A 24,519-nucleotide genomic window follows, 5' to 3' on the forward strand; every position below is an offset into this window, starting at 1 on the left:
GGCCGTCGAATGGCGCTAGCTGCGCAGCATTTCTGCACCGCCGCCGTCAGTGTCAGCTAGTTTGCCGTGGCATACGGAGCTCCATCGCAGTCTTTAACACTGGTAGCATGCCGCGACAGCGTGGAAGTGAACCGTATGTGCAGTTGACGGACTTTGAGCGAGGGCGTATAGTGGGCATGCGGGAGGCCGGGTGGACGTACCGCCGAATTGCTCAACACGTGGGGCGTGAGGTCTCCACAGTACATCGATGTAGTCGCCAGTGGTCGGCGGAAGGTCCACGTGCCCGTCGACCTCGGACCGGACCGCAGCGACGCATGGATGCACGCCAAGACCGTAGGATCCTACGCAGTGCCGTAGAGGACCGCACCGCCACTTCCCAGCAAATTAGGGACACTGATGCTCCTGGGGTATCGGCGAGGACCATTCGCAACCGTCTCCATGAAGCTGGGCTACGGTCCTGCACACCATTAGGCCGTCTTCCGCTCACGCCCCAACATCGTGCAGCCCGGCTCCAGTGGCGTCGCGACAGGCGTGAATGGAGGGACGAATGGAGACGTGTCGTCTTCAGCGATGAGAGTCGCTTCTGCCTTGGTGCCAATGATGGTCGTATGCGTGTTTGGCGCCGTGCAGGTGAGCGCCACAATCAGGACTGCATACGACTGAGGCACACAGGGCCAACACCCGGCATCATGGTGTGGGGAGCGATCTCCTACACTGGCCGTACACCTCTGGTGATCGTCGAGGGGACACTGAATAGTGCACGGTACATCCAAACCGTCATCGAACCCATCGTTCTACCATTCCTAGACCGGCAAGGGAACTTGCTGTTCCAACAGGACAATGCACGTCCGCATGTATCCCGTGCCACCCAACGTGCTCTAGAAGGTGTAAGTCAACTACCCTGGCCAGCAAGATCTCCGGATCTGTCCCCCATTGAGCATGTTTGGGACTGGATGAAGCGTCGTCTCACGCGGTCTGCACGTCCAGCACGAACGCTGGTCCAACTGAGGCGCCAGGTGGAAATGGCATGGCAAGCCGTTCCACAGGAGTACATCCAGCATCTCTACGATCGTCTCCATGGGAGAATAGCAGCCTGCATTGCTGCGAAAGGTGGATATACACTGTACTAGTGCCGACATTGTGCATGCTCTGTTGCCTGTGTCTATGTGCCTGTGGTTCTGTCAGTGTGATCATGTGATGTATCTGACCCCAGGAATGTGTCAATAAAGTTTCCCCTTCCTGGAACAATGAATTCACGGTGTTCTTATTTCAATTTCCAGGAGTGTAGAAAAGAAACTCTTGCGTTCTATTTCTGCATAATGAACGTCTCATTTGGCATTCGTCGCGTCAACGAAGGAAATCAGAAACGTTTAAAGAAGATGGTGCTGTTATTGACTGGCTTGTGTGATCCCTTAGAAATGTTACTGAGGTTTCTACGGAAGCGTTAAGGTATACGTGAAGAAATACCTCATGCATGATCCTGAGACGTCTTACCAATACCTGTTTAACACTAGTGTATCGGCTGAGAATCTGTTCACATTTATGTGCAAGCCAATAGAATAAGGTACGGGCAGATAACTTTGGTAGTAGTTAAGGTCCATTACAAAAAAACAACTAAAACTTTGTTTCTAGGAATATAAATTTGGCTTTATATGAAGGTAAAGAGATTCTAGAATTTTAAAACCAATGACTAAACTATTCAAACCTGCCTTGAAGTAAAACGATTCTTATATACGATTATAATACTCCTGAGCGTGAAGTAAATACTGAGATTACTTTGTAGAAGGGTAATCCGTGGCTTACGTTATCTTCGATTTTTGAAACAGTAATGGGGCTACATGAGTAGAACGAGAGAATTTCTACGAAGTACTGAAAATATTGTAAAGTGGTGTAGCTATTGGAAAGAGCGATCCATCCTAAGATTTTGTTCTCGCTTTCAAATTGATGGCACGTGTAGAGGCTTGTAAAGAGTTTGTTAAAGTAATTGGCTTCTCACGAAACATAAAATAGGCAAATGCACTTCTCGTTCAGTAATGAAACATTTTCATTATATGAAGTGGGTTGCGGCGCAGCTAAAAGGTCGTGGAAGTTCGTGGAATCTCTACACCTTTACTCTATATCGTTTACGTACTGAATCTTTTCCGTACGAGCACCGCAAATCTGACATGTTCCGTTTCTGAAAATTGGTCTGTGAATATTGTATCATAGTAGAAGTCAGTCGTATGAAGGAAACGCTAAGCGCGCGATATGAGTTGTTACAGATAGAAGGAGTAATGGTATGGGAACGATGAGTTTCGATGACCTGTGGTGGTAGATTATCACATTGTTTCAGGACCGTATATAGAATGAGAGGACGCACATGCGATCAGGACAGGAGCTCAAGAGACAGTTATCTTGTATCGTGACAACACGGCTGCTCACATTTCAGAAGTCACGTCTGTAGAATCTCACAAATTCCACTTCTTAACAATTTCTGATCCACGCTCCCCCTGAGTTTTCGTCTCACAATGTTTTCTGTTTTCTATTCAGTATACGCGACCTGTGTTGTACAGAGTGTTGACAAAAAATAGCACGATAGCAACCGTGGTTGATGCACAATGGGTGTCACAATGTAATGCTAATGGAACCTTGTAGTCTATATCTCAGCAAGATTTTTTCTCCGGTCATGCGTTTATAAGATACTGTTATCCACATTTGACACATTACGGAAGAAGCAAGGAGGACGTAGAAAGCAGACTATCACAGAAGAAGAGGACATTTCCCGGCACGGAGGAGTCCACTGGTGTACTAGTATCAAGCACCGACATTAATTTGAGGATGAAATATCTGAGAATGTATGTTCGGACCACACCATTTATGGTAGCGAATCATGCACTGTGGGAAAACCAGAAAGGAATCTAATCGAAACGGCTGTAGTGTGGTACTACAGAAGGGTGTTGAAAATTAGTTACACTGAAAAGATGAGAAATGAGGAGGTTTTCCGTAGAATCCGCGAGGAAAGGAATATATTAAACATACTTGGTAAATACTTTCCAGATGAAGGAACAGGATAAACAAGGGGCGTTTAATAAGTAATGAAACACTTATTTTTCTCGGCGAATTTCTGTTCAAAAAATGCGGAATTTGCTGTGGAACTTCTTTGGAAGATTCCTTCTTTAGCCCCGATACGTGATGGCGCTATAAGTTGCCTACATAATGACTTCTGCAACGGAGCTGTCACTGAGTTCCAATCAAACATCTCGCTGCACAACTGGACATCTCTGTTGGTAGTGCTGACATACTCGTCCAATAACTGAGGTATTCAAATGTGTGTGCCGTCTGTGTTCCTTGCCACCTAATTGATGACCACAAAGAGCAATGAAGGACCAGTTATGAGGAATTACTTGCATGTTACGAGGATGATCGTGACAATTATTTGCCGAACATCGTCACAAAATCATCTGGACACACACACACACACACACACACACACACACACACACACACACACACACACACAGAGCCCACAAAAAAATAATATGTAACACACCAAAACACACACACACACACACACACACACACACACACACACACACACACACACAGACAGACAGACAGAGAGAGAGAGAGAGAGAGAGAGAGAGAGAGAGAGATAAGCAGAGCTCACAAAAAAATTATATGTACACCACACCAAAACACACATACTCACTCACACACACACACACACACACACACACACACACACACACACATACACACAAACGCACACACAAATGCACACACGAACAGATCACAGATCAATAATTACACTCGAAAGTTTGGCAGTAACATTCGATCTTTGGCAAAAACATTTGACAGTCGGCAACAGAAACAAAAACATTGCATTGAAACAAGCGTTCAGTTCATAGTGCTGTGGAATGTGGGGAAAAACCGCAAATTGGCATTCACAAGAAGAATAACAACACCAAAAATGCATCAGCAGCGTAATATGTAAGAAATTGTCCACGAAACCTGTAAGTACAGTTCAAAACATTACTACGTAATAGGAAATACCAACCACCAGAACTGTTTATAAACTATAGGTACAGTGACAAAAATGTAAATTAAGTGGCAAACCTATGTACATATTCCAGGCCACTGATAATGCCTTGCAGAGAATAAAGGCGAAACGCGTATGGCACCTAAATTGTGTTTTATTCAGTTGCTGTCAGACGGTCCAAAGTAAAAATTTCAATATACCGTAATATCGTAACAATACCCTACAGCCTGGATCTCGCACCCTCAGATTTTCGTATGTTTGGACCAATTGATGATGCACTCCCTGGAAGCAGTTCTTGGATGCTGGGGAGGTTATTACAGCAGACGTTGGCCCGACGTCGTTCTGTAGAGTGGTACCATGCTGGTACACATGCCCTCTAATAAGGTGGCGTGAGGCCGTCGCACTGAAGCGGAGATTATGTTGAAAAATAGTGTTTTGTATCCAAAAGCTTGGTGAATGTTATGGTGCATTGGTATCCCGAATAAATCCAAACAGCTTTCATACAAAAAAGGGTGGCATCACTTATTGAAGGTCATTCGTTGGAGATACAATAAGAAATCAGGTATAAACTTCCATGTTACTAATCGGAGATGTAGAGGATAAAAGTTGTAGGGAAAGACATACACTACTGGCCATTAAAACTGCTACACCAAGAAGAAATGAAGATGATAAACGGGTATTCATTGGACAAATATATTATACTGGAACTGAGATGTGATTACATTTTCACGCAATTTGGGTGCATAGATCCTGGGAAATCAGTACCCAAAACAACCACCTCTGGCCGTAATAACGGCCTTGATACGCCTGGGCATTGAGTCAAACAGAGCTTGGATGGAGTGTACAGGTTCAGCTGCCCATGCAGCTTCAACACAATATCACAGTTCATCAAGAGTAGTCACTGGCGTATTGTGATGAGCCTCTTGCGCGGCCGACATTGACGAGACGTTTTCAGTTGGTGAGAGATCTGGAGAATGTGCTGCCCAGGGCAGCAGACGAACATTTTCTGTATCCGGAAAGGCCCGTACAGGACCTGCAACATGCGGTCGTGCATTATCCAACTGAAATGTAGGGTTTCGCAGGGCTCGAATGAAGGGTAGAACCACGGGTCATAACGCATCTGAAATGTAACGTCCACTGTTCAAAGTGCCGTCAATGCGAACAAGAGTTGTCCGAGACGTGTAACCAATGGCATCCCATACCATCACGCAGGTTGATACGCCAGTATGGAGCTGACGAATACACGCTTCCAATGTGCGTTCACCGCGATGTCGCCAAACACGGATGCGACCATCATGATGCTGTAAACAGAACCTGGATTCATCCGAAAAAATGACGTTTTGCCATTCGTGCACCCAGGTTCGTCGTTGAGTACACCATAGCAAGCGCTCCTGTCTGTGATGCAGCGTCCAGCGTAACCGCAGCCGTGGTCTTCTCGCTGATAGTCCATGCTGCTGCAAACGGCGTCGAACTGTTCGTGCAGATGGTTGTGTCTTGCAAATGTCCCCATCTGTTGACTCAGGGATGGAGACGCGGCTGCACGATCCGTTACAGCCATGCGGGTAAGATGCCTGTCATCTCGACTGATAGAGATACGAGGTCGTTGGGACCCAGCACGGCGTTCCGTAAACCCACCGATTCCACAAGCAGCTAACAGTCATTGGATCTCGACCAACGCGAGCAGCAGTTTCTCGATACGATAAACCGCAATCGCGAGAGGCTACAATCGGGCCTTTATCAAAGTCGGAAACGTGATGGTACGCATTTCTATTCCTTACACGAGGCATCACAACAACTTTTCTCCAGGCAACGCCGGTCAACTGCTGTTTGTGTATGAGAAATCGGTTGGAAACTTTTCTCATGTCAGCACGCTGTAGGTGTCGCCGCCGGCGCCAACCTTGTGTGAATGCTCTGAAAAGCTAATCATTGCATATCACAGCATCTTCTTCCTGTCCGTTAAATTTCGCGTCTGCAGCACGTCATCTTCATGGTTTAGCAATTTTAATGGCCAGTAGTGTAAATTGTAATACATCCATGCAAGTGTCCTTCTAAGCTGAAAATATTGCAGAAGAGAGGAATTAGCGGCTGATGACATCAAACCAAAACAGAATTTTATTTAAAACACATTTCAGGGATGAAGTTTTTGTCGACTGGAGAGTTTATTTGTGCTGTGAACGATTATTGTGCATAGATGAAAATTTGAAAACAAAAATGTAAAATGGTTATCAACTACTTTTTTAACGCAACCTGTCGATGAACACCAGTAGTTTCTACAACGAATATAACAACTCTCCTACTTTGTACTACATACAGCGAATTTTATCTGCTACATACTACGGACTACCGAGAGGTGAGTTGAAATGTCTATTATTCAATTAGGGCAGCTTTTGCATCAGCAGCAGCCATCATAACATCGTCTACATCAGCTGCTTATCGTTATTTTCCAGCTAATCTCTACAACTTAAGTATTCTTGAGCTTGTCGTTATACGGAATCATCCCACAGCACAGCGCGCAGGGAGCCGTCGAGTGTTCACCTTGACCATGGCGCTGTTGATGGTCATCTCGACGACGTGCAGCGTGTAGTTCTGGCGGCGGCCGTCGTCGTTGAAGCGTATGTCTCCCGTCAGGCCCTCCAGTTCGACCTGAAACAAATGCCCACCACCAACTCACAGACCCTCACATCCCCTGGTTCAATATCATGTCAAATTGTGGATTATCTTTCAAAGCTGCTGCGCATTTTCAATGTGTTTTATCGACGTATAGACTAGTTCAACTTTTTTTCAGTAAGACTACTACTATATAGCATGCTTGACTGGAATACTCTCTTTCAAATTCTAAAGGTGGCAGGAGTAAAATACAGGGATCGAAAGGCTATTTATAATTTGTACAGAAACAAGATGGCAGTTATAAGGGTCGAGGGGCATGAAAGGGAAGCAGTGGTTGGGAAGGGAGAGAGCCAGGGTTGTAGCCTCTCCCCGATGTTATTCAAACCGTATATTGAGAAAGCAGTAAAGGAAACGAAAGAAAAATTCGGAGTTGGTATTAAAATCCATGGAGAAGAAATAAAAACTTTGAGGTTCGCCGATGACATTGTAATTCTATCAGAGACAGCAAAGGACTTGGAAGAGCAGTTGAACGGAATGGACAGTGTCTTGAAAGGAAGATATAAGGTGAACATCAACAAAAGCAAAACGAGGATGATGGAATGAACTCGAATTAAGTCGGGTGATGCTGAGGGAATTGGATTAAGAAATGAGGCACTTAAAGTAGTAAAGGAGTTTTGCTATTTGGGGAGCAAAATAACTGATGATGGTCGACGTAGAGAGGATATAAAATGTAGACTGGCATGGCAAGGAAAGCGTTTCTGAAGAAGAGAAATTTGTTAACATCGAGTATAGATTTAAGTGTCAGGAAGTCATTTCTGGAAGTATTTGTATGGAGTGTAGCCGTTATGGAAGTGAAACATGGAAGATAAATAGTTTGTACAAGAAGAGAATAGAAGCTTTCGAAATGTGGTGCTACAGAAGAATGCTGAAGATTAGATGGGTAGATCACATAACTAATGAGTAGGTTTTGAATAGAATTGGGGAGAAGAGGAGTTTCTGGAACAATTTGACTAAAAGAAGGGATCGTTTGGCAGGACATGTTCTGAGGCATCAAGGCATCACCAATTTAGTATTGGAGGACTGCGTGGATGGTAGAAATCGTAGAGGGAGACCAAGAGATGAATACACTAAGCAGATTCAGAAGGATTAATCTGCAGTAGGTACTGGGAGATGAAGAAGCTTGCACAGGATAGAGTAGCATGGAGAGCTGCATCAAACCAGTCTCAGGACTGAAGACCACAACAACAACAACAACAACGTATAGCCTGCCGATAAAATATGCCTCTCGCTGTGTGGGAATAACGAAATGCGTAACGGTAAGAGTTGTTGACTCCGTGATTTGTGAAGTTTGAGTAGGTCCTGGATAGCCGAAGTTGTTGAGGCAACCGTTTGGAATAGGCGGGCAATCCGGGTTCGAGTGTGGTACGTCACAAGTTGTTACCTCGCAGATAGCTGACGTCAATCTACGTTAATAATATTTAGCAAAGATGAACTGTGGAGCTGTAGACACTGTATAAATACAAACATTGTAACTATCAACCTAAGGCCGGCCGGGGTGGCCGAGTGGTTCTAGGCGCTACAGTCTGGCACCGCGCGACTGCCTCGGGCATAGATGTGTGTAACGTCCTTAGGTTAGTTAGGTTTAAGTAGTTCTACGTTCTATGGGACTCATGACGTCAGAAGTTAAGTCCAATAATGGTTAGAGCCATTTTTTTATCAACCTAAACAACAGGTTCTGTTACATCTCTATACACGCGAGCATGATTTTGACAGAAAATAAGAGGAAGTGAAATAAAATAAAACATGGGTACTAACTTTATATCAAAACAGTAACGATCGAAAAAGAAAAAAAAATGGCTCTCAGCACTATGGGACTTAACTTCTTAGGTAATCATGCCCCTAGAACTGAGAACTACTTAACCCTAACCTAAGGACATCACACACATCCATGCCCGAGGCAGGATTCGAATCTGTGACCGTTGCGGTCGCGCGGTTCCAGACGGTAGCGCCTAGAACCGCTCGGCCACCCTGGCCGGCAGTAACGATCGATTGATTTTTAATCCTGTGTGGTGTCCTCTGCCAGACATAATCACGTATTCTCCATAATTTAACGGATGTTGGTGCCTTGTCTACAGCCTTATGCAATGATACAGACTGCGCACGACATCATTATACTGAAACCAACATCTCAGTCTTTGACTTATGAAGACTTCCATTAGCATACCGCAGTATTCTGCCAGGAATACAGCTCAATTTATTTATTTTTGTTAATTCTAGTATTCCCAGTAAATGTTTCTTTGTTATAAGGGTGATAGCGTGTACAGCGTTTTGGTTTCAACTGTAGAAATCTGAAAGTAAATTATGTTTCGTCCACGGGAAAAGTTATTATAACAATAAAAAACTTCTGAGAACATATATTTATAAAATTAAATATACGAGTATGTTTGTCATAACATTTAAAACTCGATGGCAGACGAAGATTTTAATACGATAGACAATTATTATTCAATTCACTTACACAAATTTCTGTTTAATCGAAGCATTGTAATATACTGTACTGTCCTTCTTATTTAGATATTGTTTTGTACCGGTTGTTTATAATAGAAGTGCAGCAACTCACGGACGTCCAGTGTAGCATGTAATTATCGTAGGGCAGCGGCACTTGGGGGATATGCTAATGTGTTACTGCTTAAGAGATCTCTACCGAATAAAATAGTTCCACTTTTCGCCACTAGGTGTAGATCTGGCGCTGTAATGCATCTCGTCGACATCTCCGATGCTTACGCTAAATAACCTACATAAACTGCGACTAATAATAAAATCAACATTATGCCTCTCTCGTTTATTTGGTTCAAAATGGCTCTGAGCACTATGGGACTCAACTGCTGTGGTCATTAGTCCCCTAGAACTTAGAACTACTTAAACCTAACTAACCTAAGGACATCACACACATCCATGCCCGAGGCAGGATTCGAACCTGCGACCGTAGCAGTCGCACTCGTTTATTTGACCTGCCCTGCCCACATAACGTTACTAAACCATTTCACATGGAAACATTTCTATACACCTTCTTGCTTTCACAGCGCCAGATTTGCACCTAGTGGCCAAAATTGAGAACGTTTTCTTTTTTCCGGGTAAACCGGTTAACGCAATAGACACTGAACTTCTATGAGTAACTGCACTTTAATTATAACTACCCGGTATAGGTACTGGATTAAGCAAAAGTTGTAAAATGTAAACTCCTATTTTGTGTAGGAAAAGGATATTGTAGACAGAACGGATGTCCATGCTTACAAAATCAAAGTAAAAGAAGTCACACATGTGCCTGAGAAATTGTCAAAAAACTATATGCTTCATGTTGAACTGATATTTCGTCTTTCACTCCCGTGAAGTTGGCTGTCTCATCCACCTTTCGTGAGTTTATTATTCGCCATTATTAAGGTGGTTTCACCATGTTCAGAAGATGGTTCTTCAGCAGTTTGCGTCTTATATGGCCATGCATGGGATAACGATTACGTGGGCAACCAGCTTCGTAACCAACTTCATTGATTTTATTTACTTTTATTTAATATCAGTATCTTATAAGACCCATAGACACTGTTAGATCCGTAACGTATTAATTTGTGATTAACTGAGATTGCATATCCGATCGTAGAATAGTATAGCTTTCTTAGTTTTCGTTGTAGAATCGTGGGAAGATCGTCTGAAGTATTAATATTCAAAGCTGTCTTCTCGTGTTGTCAGGCTGAAAACAACAGTTGTGCCGCTTATTTTCAAAAAGTACGTCTTGCGTTTGGTCGGGAAGACCATCGCGCGAGCTGCAGAAAAATCCACGGAGCATTTTGTACGGTCAGCTGTTGCGAGTCTTGAGCAACGGCCATTGGTATTTCTAGGTTCCTCCCTGTTGGACAAGGTACCTGGCACCGCGAAATCGTTTGCTTACGATTGTCTTGCACCAGGGTCCCCCACAGTCAAGGATGAGACTCCAGGTGATAGGGTCTGGGAGTTTTAGAAAATTTTTGGAGTTAGCTAGCTGTGGGCTGACGTGTGGTAACACGTGCTGCTTTCGAGAGCACTTAGGATAAAACATTTTGGTTGCAATTTTGGTTAGGCGTCTCGTTTAACAAAGTAGGCAATTTGTGCAGCGGCTGGATACAGCTATCAAGGTAATTACATCACTTAGTATTGCCTGTGTAAACTTTTTCGGTTTTCGGCTCAGTTTCCTCGAAAGAGTGACTTGGTTTTATTTGCCGATACATATTAGGATTGCTTCATTGGGCTCTGCATTTTTTTTTTTTTAGCAAAATAAGCAATCACAAGCAAGGTTCGACGGTAGTCACTCATGATTCGCAAGAGTGCCTAGTTTCCGTTCGACTGATGAATTTATCTTCAATTTCCTTCTTTTTCCAGCAGTAGCGTATGTTTGAGTTCCAATGAGCTTATAAAAGCTACGGTGTTACGTCCTTTTGTTGATAGAATAATACCTATGGAGTGTCACAGTTTATTAAGAAATTATTCCCCATAACGAACCTTGATATTAAGATGATTATGATCTGTTAAATGGTTACCAAAATCCGAGAAGAGGTAACTTCATTTTCAATAAATGTCCTTTTTAATGGACAACAGTAAGTTAGCTTTATCTCGCACTAGCATTCCGCCACTGTTGTCCGCATCCCGTGATTATTGACAACAGCTGTCCTTCTTGAGAAACGTATTTTCAAACGATTTGTGAATTTCATTCCCTGGTCAGTCGTGTTGAAGTCGCTATAGTCTGACTGCGATGCATATTACAGGTTAGTCATTGGCTCAATTTCACTTAAATTCTCTTAATTTCGTCAGTCGACATCGTACCTACTGTAACTCGCCTACAGAGATGCACTTCCTGCTCAAGATAAGAGGTAGAATGGCTTCATCAAGCCCATGATACGAGGTGCGACAATAAAGTAATGAGTGACTTTTTTTGCAAGATATGGCAACCCTGCAGGCTTGTGTAGGCACAAAACCTTTGACCTTGATCTATATGCTACTTCTAGTCCAAGCAGTACATTGATGCAACTGCTCAGTCGTGAGTTGTGCTATAATACGTTAATACGTGTTTGTGTCGCTCGTCACGGAAATGGGACAGCATAATACTGCGCAACAGTGTGCCATTTCCTTCTGCGTCAAATTGGGTGAAAACGCGACAGCTTGTGGCAAGGTTCAGAAGGCTTTTGGAGAGGAGGTTATGTCAAGAGCTCAAGTTTTTCGTTGGCATAAAATGTTTAGTGAAGGTAGAACGAATGTTGAAGATGAAAACCGCAGTGGACAACCATCAACCTCACGGACGGATGTCAACTTGGCCAGGGTGCGTGATCTCTTACGATCTGATCGAAGATTATCCGTGAAAATGATTGCGGAAGAACTGGACATGAATTGAGAAACGGTTAGGCTAATAATAACTGAAGATCTTGGTATGAGATAGATTTGTGCAGAAATGGTCCCCAAAAATCTCACACCACAACAGCGAGAAACACGGAAAAATGTGATGCCGATCTGTTACAGCAAACGGATATCAATCCAGAATTGCTGAGCCGTGTTATCACTGGTGATGAAAGTTGGTTTTCTTCAGTACGATCCAGAGACAAAACACCAAAGTTCGCAAAGGTGCTCAAAGGGATCACCCAGACCAAAAAAAGCTCGCATGTCTAAGTTTGAAGTGAAATACATGCTTTTGGGCTGCTTTGTTTCCGAGGGAATTGTTCATAAAGGGTGGATGCCACCTGGACAAACAGTTAACCAATATTACTACAAAGAAATGTTGGAAAGACTTCGTAAAAGAGTTCTTTGTGTTCGTGCCAACATTGCTGATAATTGGATTCTGCATCACAATAATGCGCCATCCCTTACAGCAATTTTTAACCTCAAAACCAATTTCAGGTCTACCACAGCCACCTTATTCACCAGATATCGCTCCGTACAACTTTTTTCTACTTCCAAGTGTCAAAACGGCGTCAAGGGACACCATTTTCAAACAACGCTAGATGTCCAGAAAGCTGTGACGAGGGTCTTGGAGTATATTACGGAAGATGAGTTCCAGAAATGTTACCATCAATAGCAGAGGCGCTGGAAATGTGTGTGCAATGAGAAGGGAACTACTTTGAAGGAGACAACACTAACCTTGTCTAAAACGGTAAGTAACATTTTTTTTTCACATCAGTCTAAAAAAATGGTTCAAATGGCTCTGAGCACTATGGGACTTAACATCTTTGGTCATGAGTCCCCTAGAACTTAGAACTATTTAAACCTAACTAACCTAAGGACATCACACACATCCATGCCCGAGGCAATCGCGCGGTTCCGGACTGAGCGCCCAGAACCGCTAGACCACCACTCACATCAGTCTCAGTCCTTTATTGTAGCACTTCTTATATGACAAGAAGGTGGACCCGCATTTTAAGAAAATATAATTTTGGAATTAGTCAGTAATTAGACAACAGGTAGCATCACTATGTACAGTTAATACTAAAAGACGAAAAATGATGGCCATCTTTTCAACGAAATATCGCACAGTCCAATAGAAGCAGAAGTTCACCGGAAGATTGAAATTGCGTTGTTAGTAAAAAGGAAGTAATGTCAATACAGTATTTGAAACTGTTTGGTACCCTTTCAGCTAGCCATATGTAATAATGAGAATCGTAGAAGAAATTAGTTTAATTGTGCTACTACACTTTTAAAACTAATACAAAAAGTCGTTGAGTTCTTAAAATCAATGCTGAACTTAAGCCACAAATGAGAAAACTGTAATTGACGCTACCAATGCACATAGGCCATAATGACAGAAACTCGATTTTTTGCTCTCCTCGTATGATTTAGATTTAAATTTCAAACTTTAACGCGGCTAAGATATGGCCGTGAGTGATCTACATGTATCGATGGGGGTAAGTATGCAGCTTGTAAAGCGCCTGTAAACTCGGGTCTCTCGAGTACCGATGCAGTTGTCTCCCGCAGACGGAGATGAAACGTTAGTAAATACGAGTAGCTTTGTATATTGACCATGGAATTTGAGTCTGAAAGTCGTAACAGAAGTAGGTACCGCCCGCAAAAGGCTTCCTTGTATTATTTGGTCAACTTGAGCGTACGACACGACTTGTTTGATCAACTTGTGACTTAATTGTGTGAAGCTGTGTGACGTCAAGGTGGTGCGGCATATTTTAAAAAAAAGTTCAAATGTGTTTTAATTTCGAAGGGACCTAACTGCTGAGGTCATCGGTCCCTAGACTTACACACTACTTAAACTAACGTAAGCTATGAACAACACCCACACCCATGCCCGAAGGAGGACTCGAACCTCCGTCGGAAGGGGGAGCGCAATCCGTGACATGGCGGTTCTAACCGCGCGGCCACGCCGCGCTGACGCTTAATTTAAAAAGTATCGTGTCTGCAGGGGGCGTATTGGAGTACGTGATGGCGCCCTGTAGTACAGGTTGTCCACGTTTTAAAATTATTTGCGAGTGGTGTCGGTTATACTGGAACTCCTTGAATGATGTTTGTGTTAATAATGTTGGAAGAGCTTATGGTGATTTGTTAGTGAGTTATTTTGATGTTGGTAGTTGTGGGCAACAGATTAGTTTTCGGTTTAGAATTATTAAAACGGTGTGTTATTTATTGTTGGAGATTTAAATTTATTTTTCGTTTCTTTGTTAGTTATGGATGTTATAACGAAGTTCACGAGTAGATCCCCGAATGTCGCCGTGGGGGTGGCATGTTGAGCACGATTAATTTCCTACAGTTATTTGGTTTGCGGAGAAAGTATGAGACTGACCAAATTTAGTGCATCTCCAATCAAAGACCACTATATGGGCGTAGTCAGACGAGCAATATATGGTTTTTCTATCCGGATGGGTTCCAAGCTTAAGAGGTCTAGGCTAATTAGTCACGAAATTCGTCGCTACATAGTTTTCGTAACAGCTAGATTGCTAGATCTGCCTTTGTTTGGTATGTACGTGTTGTAGCAGGTATGGTATCTGTGCATATGTGCCTAATTGTGTGTTATTTCTATAAGAAAATGGGGCCGATGCAATTTTTTAGTTTTGTTAGTTTTTGGTAATGACACTGGACTGTGAATGAGGTATCTGGGAGTTTTGTTTTACCTACAGTGGTGTGGCTAGTTTTCCGATGTTAGATATATGAGTGAGGTTTGGTTTTATGGTACCATGAACAGGTCGACTGACGTTTAGGTACTTTATTTCGTTAGTTTTCGCGAGTTTTCGCTTTGTTCAATGCTGATGCTTTGGCTGTGCATTTGGATTTTCATGCACCACTCTTTCTTCTTTTTGTATCGGTCTTTCATGTAGGCTTATATAGCTCAACTGTGGATTCCGATATCAGATTGTTTTTTTAGTTTTATTGTCCCTTTTTTGAATTTTTCTCTTTTTTGTGTCGTTGTTGCAAATGTGTCTATTTTACTATAATCGTAATTTTTGAGGTTGTTACGTTAGACTATAGTAGCCCCCCCCCCCCCTCCCTCCAAAAAAACTCTCACTTTGCGGCAGCGGTCCAGTTAACTTCAATATTTATTATGAAAAATTTATACGATTCTTTATTTGATGTTTACATTTTCGTGAGATGGAAAACTTTACGGTTAATTGTCGCCATCATTACACCATAATTGTATTGCTTGTTGGGGCTCCATTTAGCATCATTGGTCAAGGCCTAAGTGTCATACCAAACGCCCTGGTTTGTCCATGTTGTTCCTTTCCACCATTAGCAAAGACACTATTTTCAGAAGACGTAGAATCATAGTAAGAGACTGCCCTGAAGAGAAAGCTCATGCGGCCAAAGCGATGCTCTGAGACGTCACACGGCCTTATCGATCGTTCCTGCAGCACTCGGGAGCACTTTTTATCTACGCAGAATTAAATTTGGGTCGAGAGCTTTCGTAAGGAGCTGGTCGAGATGGAGTCGCTGTAAGGAGCTGTCGCGAACTGGAGGCAGTGGAGGGCTTGCCGGAAGAATCGGGAGGCACGGGGGAAAGCGGAGAGAGTCGAAGTCGACAGGAGGGGAATTTGTTTCAGCTCCGGTTCCACGCGGAGCTGCGTGGAAAGCGAACACGCGGCCTTCGCTAGGGGGAGAGTGCGTGCAGTTGCTGTGGACTGAAGAGCAGGTGCGTGAGCTTGCTCTCCGGCCCCCACCACACGCCAGTGAAGGAGGAGAAGGGAGGGGAGGGCGTAACAGTGTGTTTATGGGCAGCGAGGCCGCGCCGAAGCACGCGGCCGAGTATTATGGATGTTATTTTTATGCTGTCGCGTCGCGCGCGGAATAAACCGGGCCAATTCCAGCGGAAAGGGAGGCAGCGAGAGCTGCGTCAAAAGCGAAAAAAAAGGGGAACACGAGGGCAGTAGAGTAGAGGAAGTTGGAAGCATGTCAAGAGGGAGGGGGGGGGAAGGGGGGAGGAGTAGCTGGGCCACGCGCAGGTTGGCTGGCGAGTGTGCTCGCCGCTGCCTGCTTTTTTGGGTGGTTACAGAGTCGGTGGGAGTGTATGTCAGAGAGAGAGAGAGAGGGAGAGGACGAAGAGAGAAAGAGGGAGTGGGAGAGAGACCGGGTGGCTCATCTCGCTCGCCGCTGTTTCGAAAGTATCATTTGGCGGGCCGCGCGAAAGGATTTCGCCGCCGCACAAAGAATATTAAACCGGAGGCCGTGCGCCAGGCTCGCGAGTCAGCGCGCACAAGCCCGCGGATTCGGATTTAATGTGTGGAGGCTGCAGAGGCAGTGCAAAGCCAGCCGGCGCTACGCTTTATTTTTGTGTCGGTGTCGGCAGGTTAGGGCGGGAGCAGGAGGACGTGACGCGTGTCCACAGCTGGGTCAACAGTCGCTCTGTTGAGCGCATCTGCGAAGCACGGCGCGGCGCTCTGGCGGCTTTAGCACCGAGTCGAAGAGTGGCTAAATGCGACTGAATCGTTGCGTGTCAATCAAAGTGTTACCGACTTGTGATAATCTACAAGTACGGCCGACATTTTCAGAGAGTTAAAGCACGGCTTTACTTTCATATTTCAGCTGTCAAATTACGAGTCTTCTGTAATTTTTTGCCGTGGGATTCTCTGCTGTAACGAATTGGATTCGGATTTTGCGAATATGGACTGACGTCAGCTGTTTGCGACACACGGAAATTTGTGTCGGACTGGGACACGAATCCGAATTTTCTGCATATAGTGAGCAGTCGCCTGAAACACTTCGGCTATTCGAGCACGTCTCCAGTTAACATCGAGTCCTTTCTGAAAGTAGTTGTATGGAGTGTAGCCATGTATGGAAGTGAAACACGGACGATAAATAGTTTGGACAAGAAGAGAACAGAAGCTTTCGAAATGTGATGCTACAGAGGAATGGTGAAGATTATATGGGTAGATCACATAACTAATGAGGAGGTATTGAATAGCATTAGGGAGAAGAGGAGTTTGTGGCACAACTTGACTAGAAGAAGGGATCGGTTGGTAGGACATGTTCTGAGGAATCAAGGGATCACCAATTTAGTATTGGAGGGCAGCGTGGAGGGTAAACATCGTAGAGGGACACCAAGAGATGAATACACCAAACAGATTCAGAAGGATGTAGGTTGCAGTAGGTGCTGAGAGATGAAGAATCTTGCACATAATAGAGTAGCATGGAGAGCTGCATCGAACAAATCTAAGTACTGAAGACCACAACAACAACAACTCCAGGGCCGATCTAGTCTTCAATACGACACGTAAGTGGTTCAGGCCATCGCTAGCGATAAGCATGAAATCCGGGTTCGACTCTCAGCCTGTCACAATTTTTCATGAGTCGCAATCAACAAACGTCAACTCAGATTCGCAAAATGAGAATCTGTTTCAACAGATGAGTGAATCCCAAGGTATCTACTCCTTAAAATTGTACCAAACCTCGTATTTTGACAGTGACTATATCGCTAACGCCGATGTGTAATAGGATTTTGGAACATACACATTATTAATTACCTCTCATTACCAGCACGGTCTCCGAAATATCGTTGTAGTGAAACACGATTAGCTCTTTATTCTCGCTAGGTGGGTCCTATCGACAGGGGATGTGAAACTGATTAAGTATTTTTCGATTTCGAGAAAGCTTGCAGCATCGTTTCTCGCAAGCGACTTCTAATAAAACTGCAGTCCTATGAAGTATCATTTCAGCTGTGTGTCTGTATTTCTTGTCAGAAAGGTCACAGTTCGTAGTAACTGATGGAAGGCCATCGACTGATACAGACATATTATCCGACGTCCCCTAAGGAAGTATTGTAGGCCCTCTGCTGTTCTTGATCTCTATATACGATTTAAGAGCAATCTAAGCAGCCCATTTACATTGTTCGCAGATGCTGCTGTCATTTACCTTCTCGTAAAGTCATGAGATGATCAAAACAAATTGCAAAATGTTTTAGCAAAGATACCTGTTCGGTGTGAAATATGGCAATTGAATATAAATAATGAAAAGTTTAAAGCTGTCTGCGTGACTGCTAAATGAATTCAGCTAAATTCAGGTTACACGATAAATCACACTAATCTAAAGGCTTATGGATTACATTTCCGAATAACTTGAATTGGAACTATCACATAGATAATGTTGTGGGGAAAGCAAACCAAATACTGCGATTTATTGGCATAAGACTTAAAAATGCAACAGAACCACTGAAGATACTACTTACACTACGCTTTTCCGTCTTCTTCTAGAAAACTATTGTGTGATATGGGATCTGCAACAGTTACGGCTGACGGAGGACATCGAAAAAGTTCGCAGAGGGGTAGCTCGTTTTGTATTATCGTGGAATAAGAGAAAGAGTATCACGAATATGATACGTGAACTGTAGCAGGGAATAATAGAAACAAAAACGTTTTTGTCGGGGTAGGGTCTCCTCGTGAAATTTCAGTCACCATCTTTCTCCTTAGTGGGTGAAAATATTTTGTTGAAGCCCACCTGCATACAATGGAATGATCGTCATTATAAATTAGCACTGCAATTCACAGACTACTAAAGTACACTGATGAGCCAAAACATTTTTACCATCGAATAAAAGCATGTTGGACCAGTTTTGGAAAGCAACACAGCAGCGATGACATGGATTCAACAAATCCTTGGAATCCGACACCAGGTGTGTTCGTACGTGTCACCCAAGTCACGTAAATTACAGGGAGGCGATTTGTTGGTGTTCAGCTGGCGTCCGATATCGTTCCAGATGTGTACAATCTGGTTAACATGAAGCAAATCTGGTGACCGAAATATCAACCTGAGTTCACTATGAAGCGCCTGAATCGCTATTGCAAATTTTGGTCTTGTGTCTCACAGTTGTCCTATTGGAAGATGCTATAACCATTGGGTAAGACGTTAAGCGTGACTGATATAGGTGGTCTGCAGTACTGTTCGGGTACACCTCAACTGTAATGGTGCCTACAATTACTTCCGGTGATCCAAAAGGAAACCCAAATGAATGTCCCTCATGACGTAATACTGCATCCACTGGTCTGCGTACGGACGCGGGCCATGTTTCGGGCAGCCGTTTGTCTAGAAGACAGCTTACCTGGACTCGGCCATCGACCTGGTTTAACATAAAATGTGATTCATCAGACCAGCCGATGCGTTTCTACTGATCGAGGGTCCAATCTCGACGAGCCCGTGTCCATTGCAACTGTAATTGACGATGTCGTTGCGTCAACATGGCAACAAGTATGGGGCTCCTACTGCAGAGCCCCATGTTCAACGACGTGTGCTCCGGAACACTTTGTGCTTGCACCAGCTTTGTATTCCGTCGTCAGATACGACATAAATCGCTGCCCCTCGGGACTGGGCAAGCCTCTGGCCACGACGTTCTGTGATGAGTCGAGGACGTTCAACATCTTATAGCCTGCTGTTAGTTTCACCGTCCTGTAACCACTTTCGCCATTGATGCTCGCGACCCTAGCCCACGAGTAGCTGGTGAACTTGGCCGTTTACGAAATACTGGTTCCCATGCGCCGGGCCATAACGCCCATCACGTTGTCAGTCAGTGGATTTCTCTATTTGAGGCCCTTGTCGTCGTTAGACAGACTCTCCATCCGGCTCTGTATCGCGCATATTCTTTCGCTACCGCGTTGAATTGACGCAACTCCAACTGGTGGCTCGTGATGGGCTATGGTCATGATGTTTTGCCTCGTAAGTGTGGTATGTCCTAGGTCTCGAGCAAGGCTAAGGTGTGCAGTGATCTCACCTGTTACTACGTCTCCATGAAAACCAGTGTGCCGTAGACAATACACTCAAGTAGACACCGAGTGTCTTAAGTTTCGAAATGCATTCTATACAATACCGCGCTGTCGTTTAGTGGAAAAACTGAGATTTAGATCACCTTTATGACTGGATCAGACCTTCACTGCGTGTATAACTCAACATATTATCCTTAATGGGGTCAAATCGGCAAATACTGACTGGTTATGATTAAAGTGCGCTTATTGACAGAGGTCCAAGGTGGGCTGCAGTTTTTATATGTCAGCGAAACTTGGTAGATATTCTGGTGCGTTAATACGGAACCGATCATTTCATGTTTGGTCACCAGGTGCGAATCTGGCACTGTTAATGCAAGAAATATGAGCGGAAGTTGCCTCTCATGCATCCTGTGGATGCAGGAAGAGAGGCGTGAACGTATCAGAGAAGGAAGTGGAACGTTCGTGGCGGCGACCCAAACCAGATGAGGCGTAGCCATCGAAAGATCCTGAAGGGCAGCAAACGTTAGAGCTATACATCGTGCATGCAGGAAATAGGCAATTCCATTAGTGTGGATACCATCTATCCTCATGTGAGATAACGCCACCCTACTACCAAGAAGGGAATCATGGGAGAGATGTGCCATGAAGTCATGGTGAGGTAAAGAGCTACAACATGCACCTCCTGAAGGAGAGAAGCGTCAACGTCCACAATGCATAGCATCTCATGGAGCAACGCCAGTTTATGGCATACGCGATAACTGTGCCTAAGTGACAAGTTTGAAAAGGTGCCATCGTCAGGTGGGCAGGGGACACAAACACAAAGGAAGCATTTGGAGATACATGCTAGGCCCCCATAGTAGTGTACATCACCGTGAGAGGGAGGTATTCGACCCACCAGGGGGTTCCATAGCCCTGTTCGCCACCAGAACTTCCATTGACAGCATAGACATCATCTGCTCGGGAGGCAGACGTCTGACCAGCCAATTCAGTGGAACACATTCAGAGGTGCGACCACAGATAGCGGCCAACACAGAAAGGGGAGCAACAGCAACAGGCGGTGGAAGGTTAATGTCTGTAGGTGGATGCTCACCAGAAACGGTGGCTGCGAGAGATGTCGCCTCGTCTGGTGCCACAGTGCATCATTAGGAGCGTCATCATCCTGTGTACAAATCGATGGAAGTAGTCACAAGAAGGGATACAGAGTTTTCTCTTTCGTTTCCTCGGAGACAGTTGTTTCCTAACGGTTCAGCGTCGGATGGTGAACGGCTATCGTCCGATATGTGGCTTGACGACAGAAAAGTGGAGGTCGATGCACCTCCGTTTTGACAACCATGGGTTCTGGACTTACATTTTATTTCTGCCAATGGCTATCATCCGCTATTACCTCTGCCGGCGGTAGTGTAGGAGAGACAGGCAAAATGTCTATTGCGTCTTCTAGAAGACTCGACACCGGTGCCAACAAATTCAGAGTGGGTGCAGCAGGCAGCCCGGCCGCAGACATATAAGATAGAGGTAGCTCATTGGGCTCCCCAGGAAGAGCGACATCTGCGTCAGACCAGTCTGCGCCAAAGACATCCAGAACTGACATGACAATCCTGTCACAACCCGATCAAGTGCGCAGCTGGCCACAACGTCAACAAGTGAGTGGCTGACCATCGTACACGACAGCCCTCAGCTGGTACGAACTAAGTAAGAAGGGATGTACTTTCACAGTTCAGTTTTGATCAGTCGGTCACCATTGAGGACACGGTAGGTTTCGAAAGTCTTCCGCTCTTCAGCTACGTGTCTGAGGAGTTTGCGTAAGGTTTAAAGACATCTACCTCCCATTCTATAGGAACACAAACGCGAGTTCGTAATCCCTCAACGTTCGGAGGTCAATCCTAGCGTGATCGGCTACAACAACCCCTGTATGACCGTCAGAGTTGAGAGGTGGCATCAGCACCCTCTCATATTTCTATCTTAGTCTGAGTAATTCGATCTTCCTGTCTAATTGCATGCGGTGACAAGTCGCTATTCCTTCACACGCGGACTTCCTACGCAGCGTCTCTCGTCACCCGGGTGGTCCGGTGACAGGGGGGGCTCTGCTGATCTTGAAAGGGTTAAGCCGACGGGTGTGAGGGAGTCAAGTGAATGCTTTCCAGACGCCGACATTGTCATAAGAGTGGCGAAGACACGCCCGCAGGGGCCTGAAGGAGCGACTGGGCTAGAGATTCCGTTACTTCGAAGAAACTTAGCGAAAACAGTTTCTGGCGAGCTACCAGCGAGGCGTGGGAATGACTTGTGTTGCCAGGCAGTCTTGGCGGGCAAATTACCGCGTTTACTGCAAAATCGTAACAGTGATTGGCTTGCTCAGGGCATAGATCCGTGACGTAGCAAAATCGGCGCAGAAATTGGCGCCAGGAATCTCCATTGGTGGAAAGGTAGTGCTTCGGCAATAGAGTGGAATTTTCCGCCGGTTTTCGAGTTGCTGATTGGAACGCTTAACCACGGCTACTGTCGTGGGGGTGGGAATGTTCTGTGTTCGGCTTGTACGGGTGCTCTTGAGAGAGTCGGCTCAAGGCTTTTCGGTCGGAGTAGGTTACAAGACTGAGCCCTCGCTGCTCTAGACAGCCTGCCTTTCGTTGGGTGTCTAATATACTTTTATTTAATTGTAACAGTTTGATAAAGTTGCTGAAGTTTCGACTTCAACGTAACTTTCCGAGTACAGTTGGCAATTGAGCGTTCTGCGTACAAGCGGCCTATGTCTCCGCTCAGAGGTGCATTTGTATTGCTAGGAGTCTTTAGTCTGGAGCAACCAGACCAGGATTATTTGCTTCGGGCTGTACCCGCGACATTATCATCACCACGACGGGACATCGAAGCAACCAGCCATCGCCTCCGGTACACCAGATCGTGTCCTTGCAGTTAAGAAGACAGCTTTGTAATGTACGTCCGCAGCACCGCTAAAGCAGGCAATTTTGCTAGGTGGTAATGAGAGCTCAGCAGAGCGCGCCTGTTCGTCTTTTCTAACTTTGTTCTGTCTTGGGTGTTCATTGTCTGAGTTCTCACTACTGTAGCATCTAAGTTATAGGGGACTGATGACCACAGATGTTAAGTGCCATAGTGCTCAGAGCCATTTGAATCATTTGAACACCAGCGTAATATCGTGTAGGACCCCCGAGAGCCCACGAAAGTGCCGCAATCTACGTGGCATGGACTCGACTAATGTCGGAAGTAGTGCTGGAGGGAGCCGAAATCATGAATACCGCAGGGCTGTCCATAAATCCGCAAGAGTACGACGGGGTAAGATCTCATCTGAAATGCACGTTACCTCCCAGATATGCTCAATAATGTTCATGTCTGGGTAGTTCGGCGGCCAATGTAAGTGTTTAAAATCAGAAAAGTGTTCCTGGAGCCACTCAGTAGCAATTCTGTTCGTGCGGGGTGTCGCATTGTGCTGATGGAATTCCCGAAGTCCGTCGGAATGCCGAATGGGTATGAATGGATGCAGTGATCAGAAAGGATACTTACGTACCTTTAACCTGTCAAGAGTCGTATTCAGACGTACCAGGGGTCCCATATTACTCCAACTACACACGCCCCACACCATTACAGAGTCCCCACTACCTTGAAAAGTCGCCTGCTGTCATGCAGGGTCCATGGATTCATGAGGTTGTCTCAATAACCGTACACGTCCGTCCGATCGATACAATTTGGAACGAGACTCTTCCGACCAGGAAACATGTTTCCAATCATCAACAGTGCAGTGTCGATGTTGACGGGCCCACGCGAGGCATAAATCTTTGGCCGTGCAGTAACCAAGGGTTCATGGGTGGGTCTTTGGCACCGAAAGCCCATATCGATGATGTTTCGTTGAATGGTTAGCACACTGGCACTTGTTGATGGCCCAGCATTTTAATCTACAGCACTTTGTGAGAGGGTTGCCCTTCTGTCACGGTGAAAGATTTGTTTTACCGGATTCGCGATATTCACGGTAGGAACTTGAAATGGTCGTAGGAGAAAATCCCCACTTCGTCGCTACATCGGAGATGCTCATTCCCATCGCTCGTGCGCCAACTACAACAGCCAATTCAGACTCACTGAAATCTTGATAACCTACCATTTTTAGCAGCAGTATCCAGTTTAACAACTGCTCCATACGCTTGTCTTACATAGGCTTGGCCGACCGCAGCGTCGTATTCTGTTTGTTTACATATCTCTGTATTTGAATATGCATGCCTATAGCAGTTTTTTTGGCTCTTCAGTGTATAAGCACGGTTAAAATTTTCGAACTCGATTTTCTAGAAACGTTTGGTGCACCACACCTCCTTGTAATATGAAGATATTAACGTAAGTGAAGAGTTAGTGGGGGATCGCATCAAACCACCGAGAAGACTGATGAGGCAAACAAGAAAATTTAATACAAGCTGATAAAGAATTCGCGACAGATGAAATGAGTCAGCAAAACAAGTGTCTTGTAAATGACTTTTTTTCACGGATGAGCTACACTCCTTCAGTTTGTTCCAGTGCCTCTCAAATTGCCATCATGTTTTCCAACAAAATATGTTGTTAGTTTCCATTCCATTTTAGGTCTTTCCGGACTGTTACTTCTACTGCGCCCAGTAACGTAGTCTCAATAGCATAATCGAACGATATTGAATCTCTTTACCTATTTATCTGCAACACATATTCCTTTACCATCACGCGGCACTAACC

General features: G+C 44.8%; 1 protein-coding gene across 2 annotated transcripts in view; it reads right to left on the bottom strand.

Annotated features, from left to right (window-relative positions):
* The window catches only part of LOC126267159 (glutamate receptor 1-like), a 1,368,697-nt gene that overhangs the window by 269,807 nt on the left and 1,074,371 nt on the right, over positions 1–24,519 (bottom strand). For both annotated transcript variants that reach the window (XM_049972106.1, XM_049972105.1), the window contains exon 9: positions 6,554–6,661. In XM_049972106.1, the coding sequence (XP_049828063.1) occupies positions 6,554–6,661 (108 nt within the window). The remainder of the gene's footprint in view (positions 1–6,553; positions 6,662–24,519) is intronic.

The sequence above is a fragment of the Schistocerca gregaria genome, chromosome 4 (assembly GCF_023897955.1).
Source record: "Schistocerca gregaria isolate iqSchGreg1 chromosome 4, iqSchGreg1.2, whole genome shotgun sequence".
Taxonomy (NCBI): domain Eukaryota; kingdom Metazoa; phylum Arthropoda; class Insecta; order Orthoptera; family Acrididae; genus Schistocerca; species Schistocerca gregaria.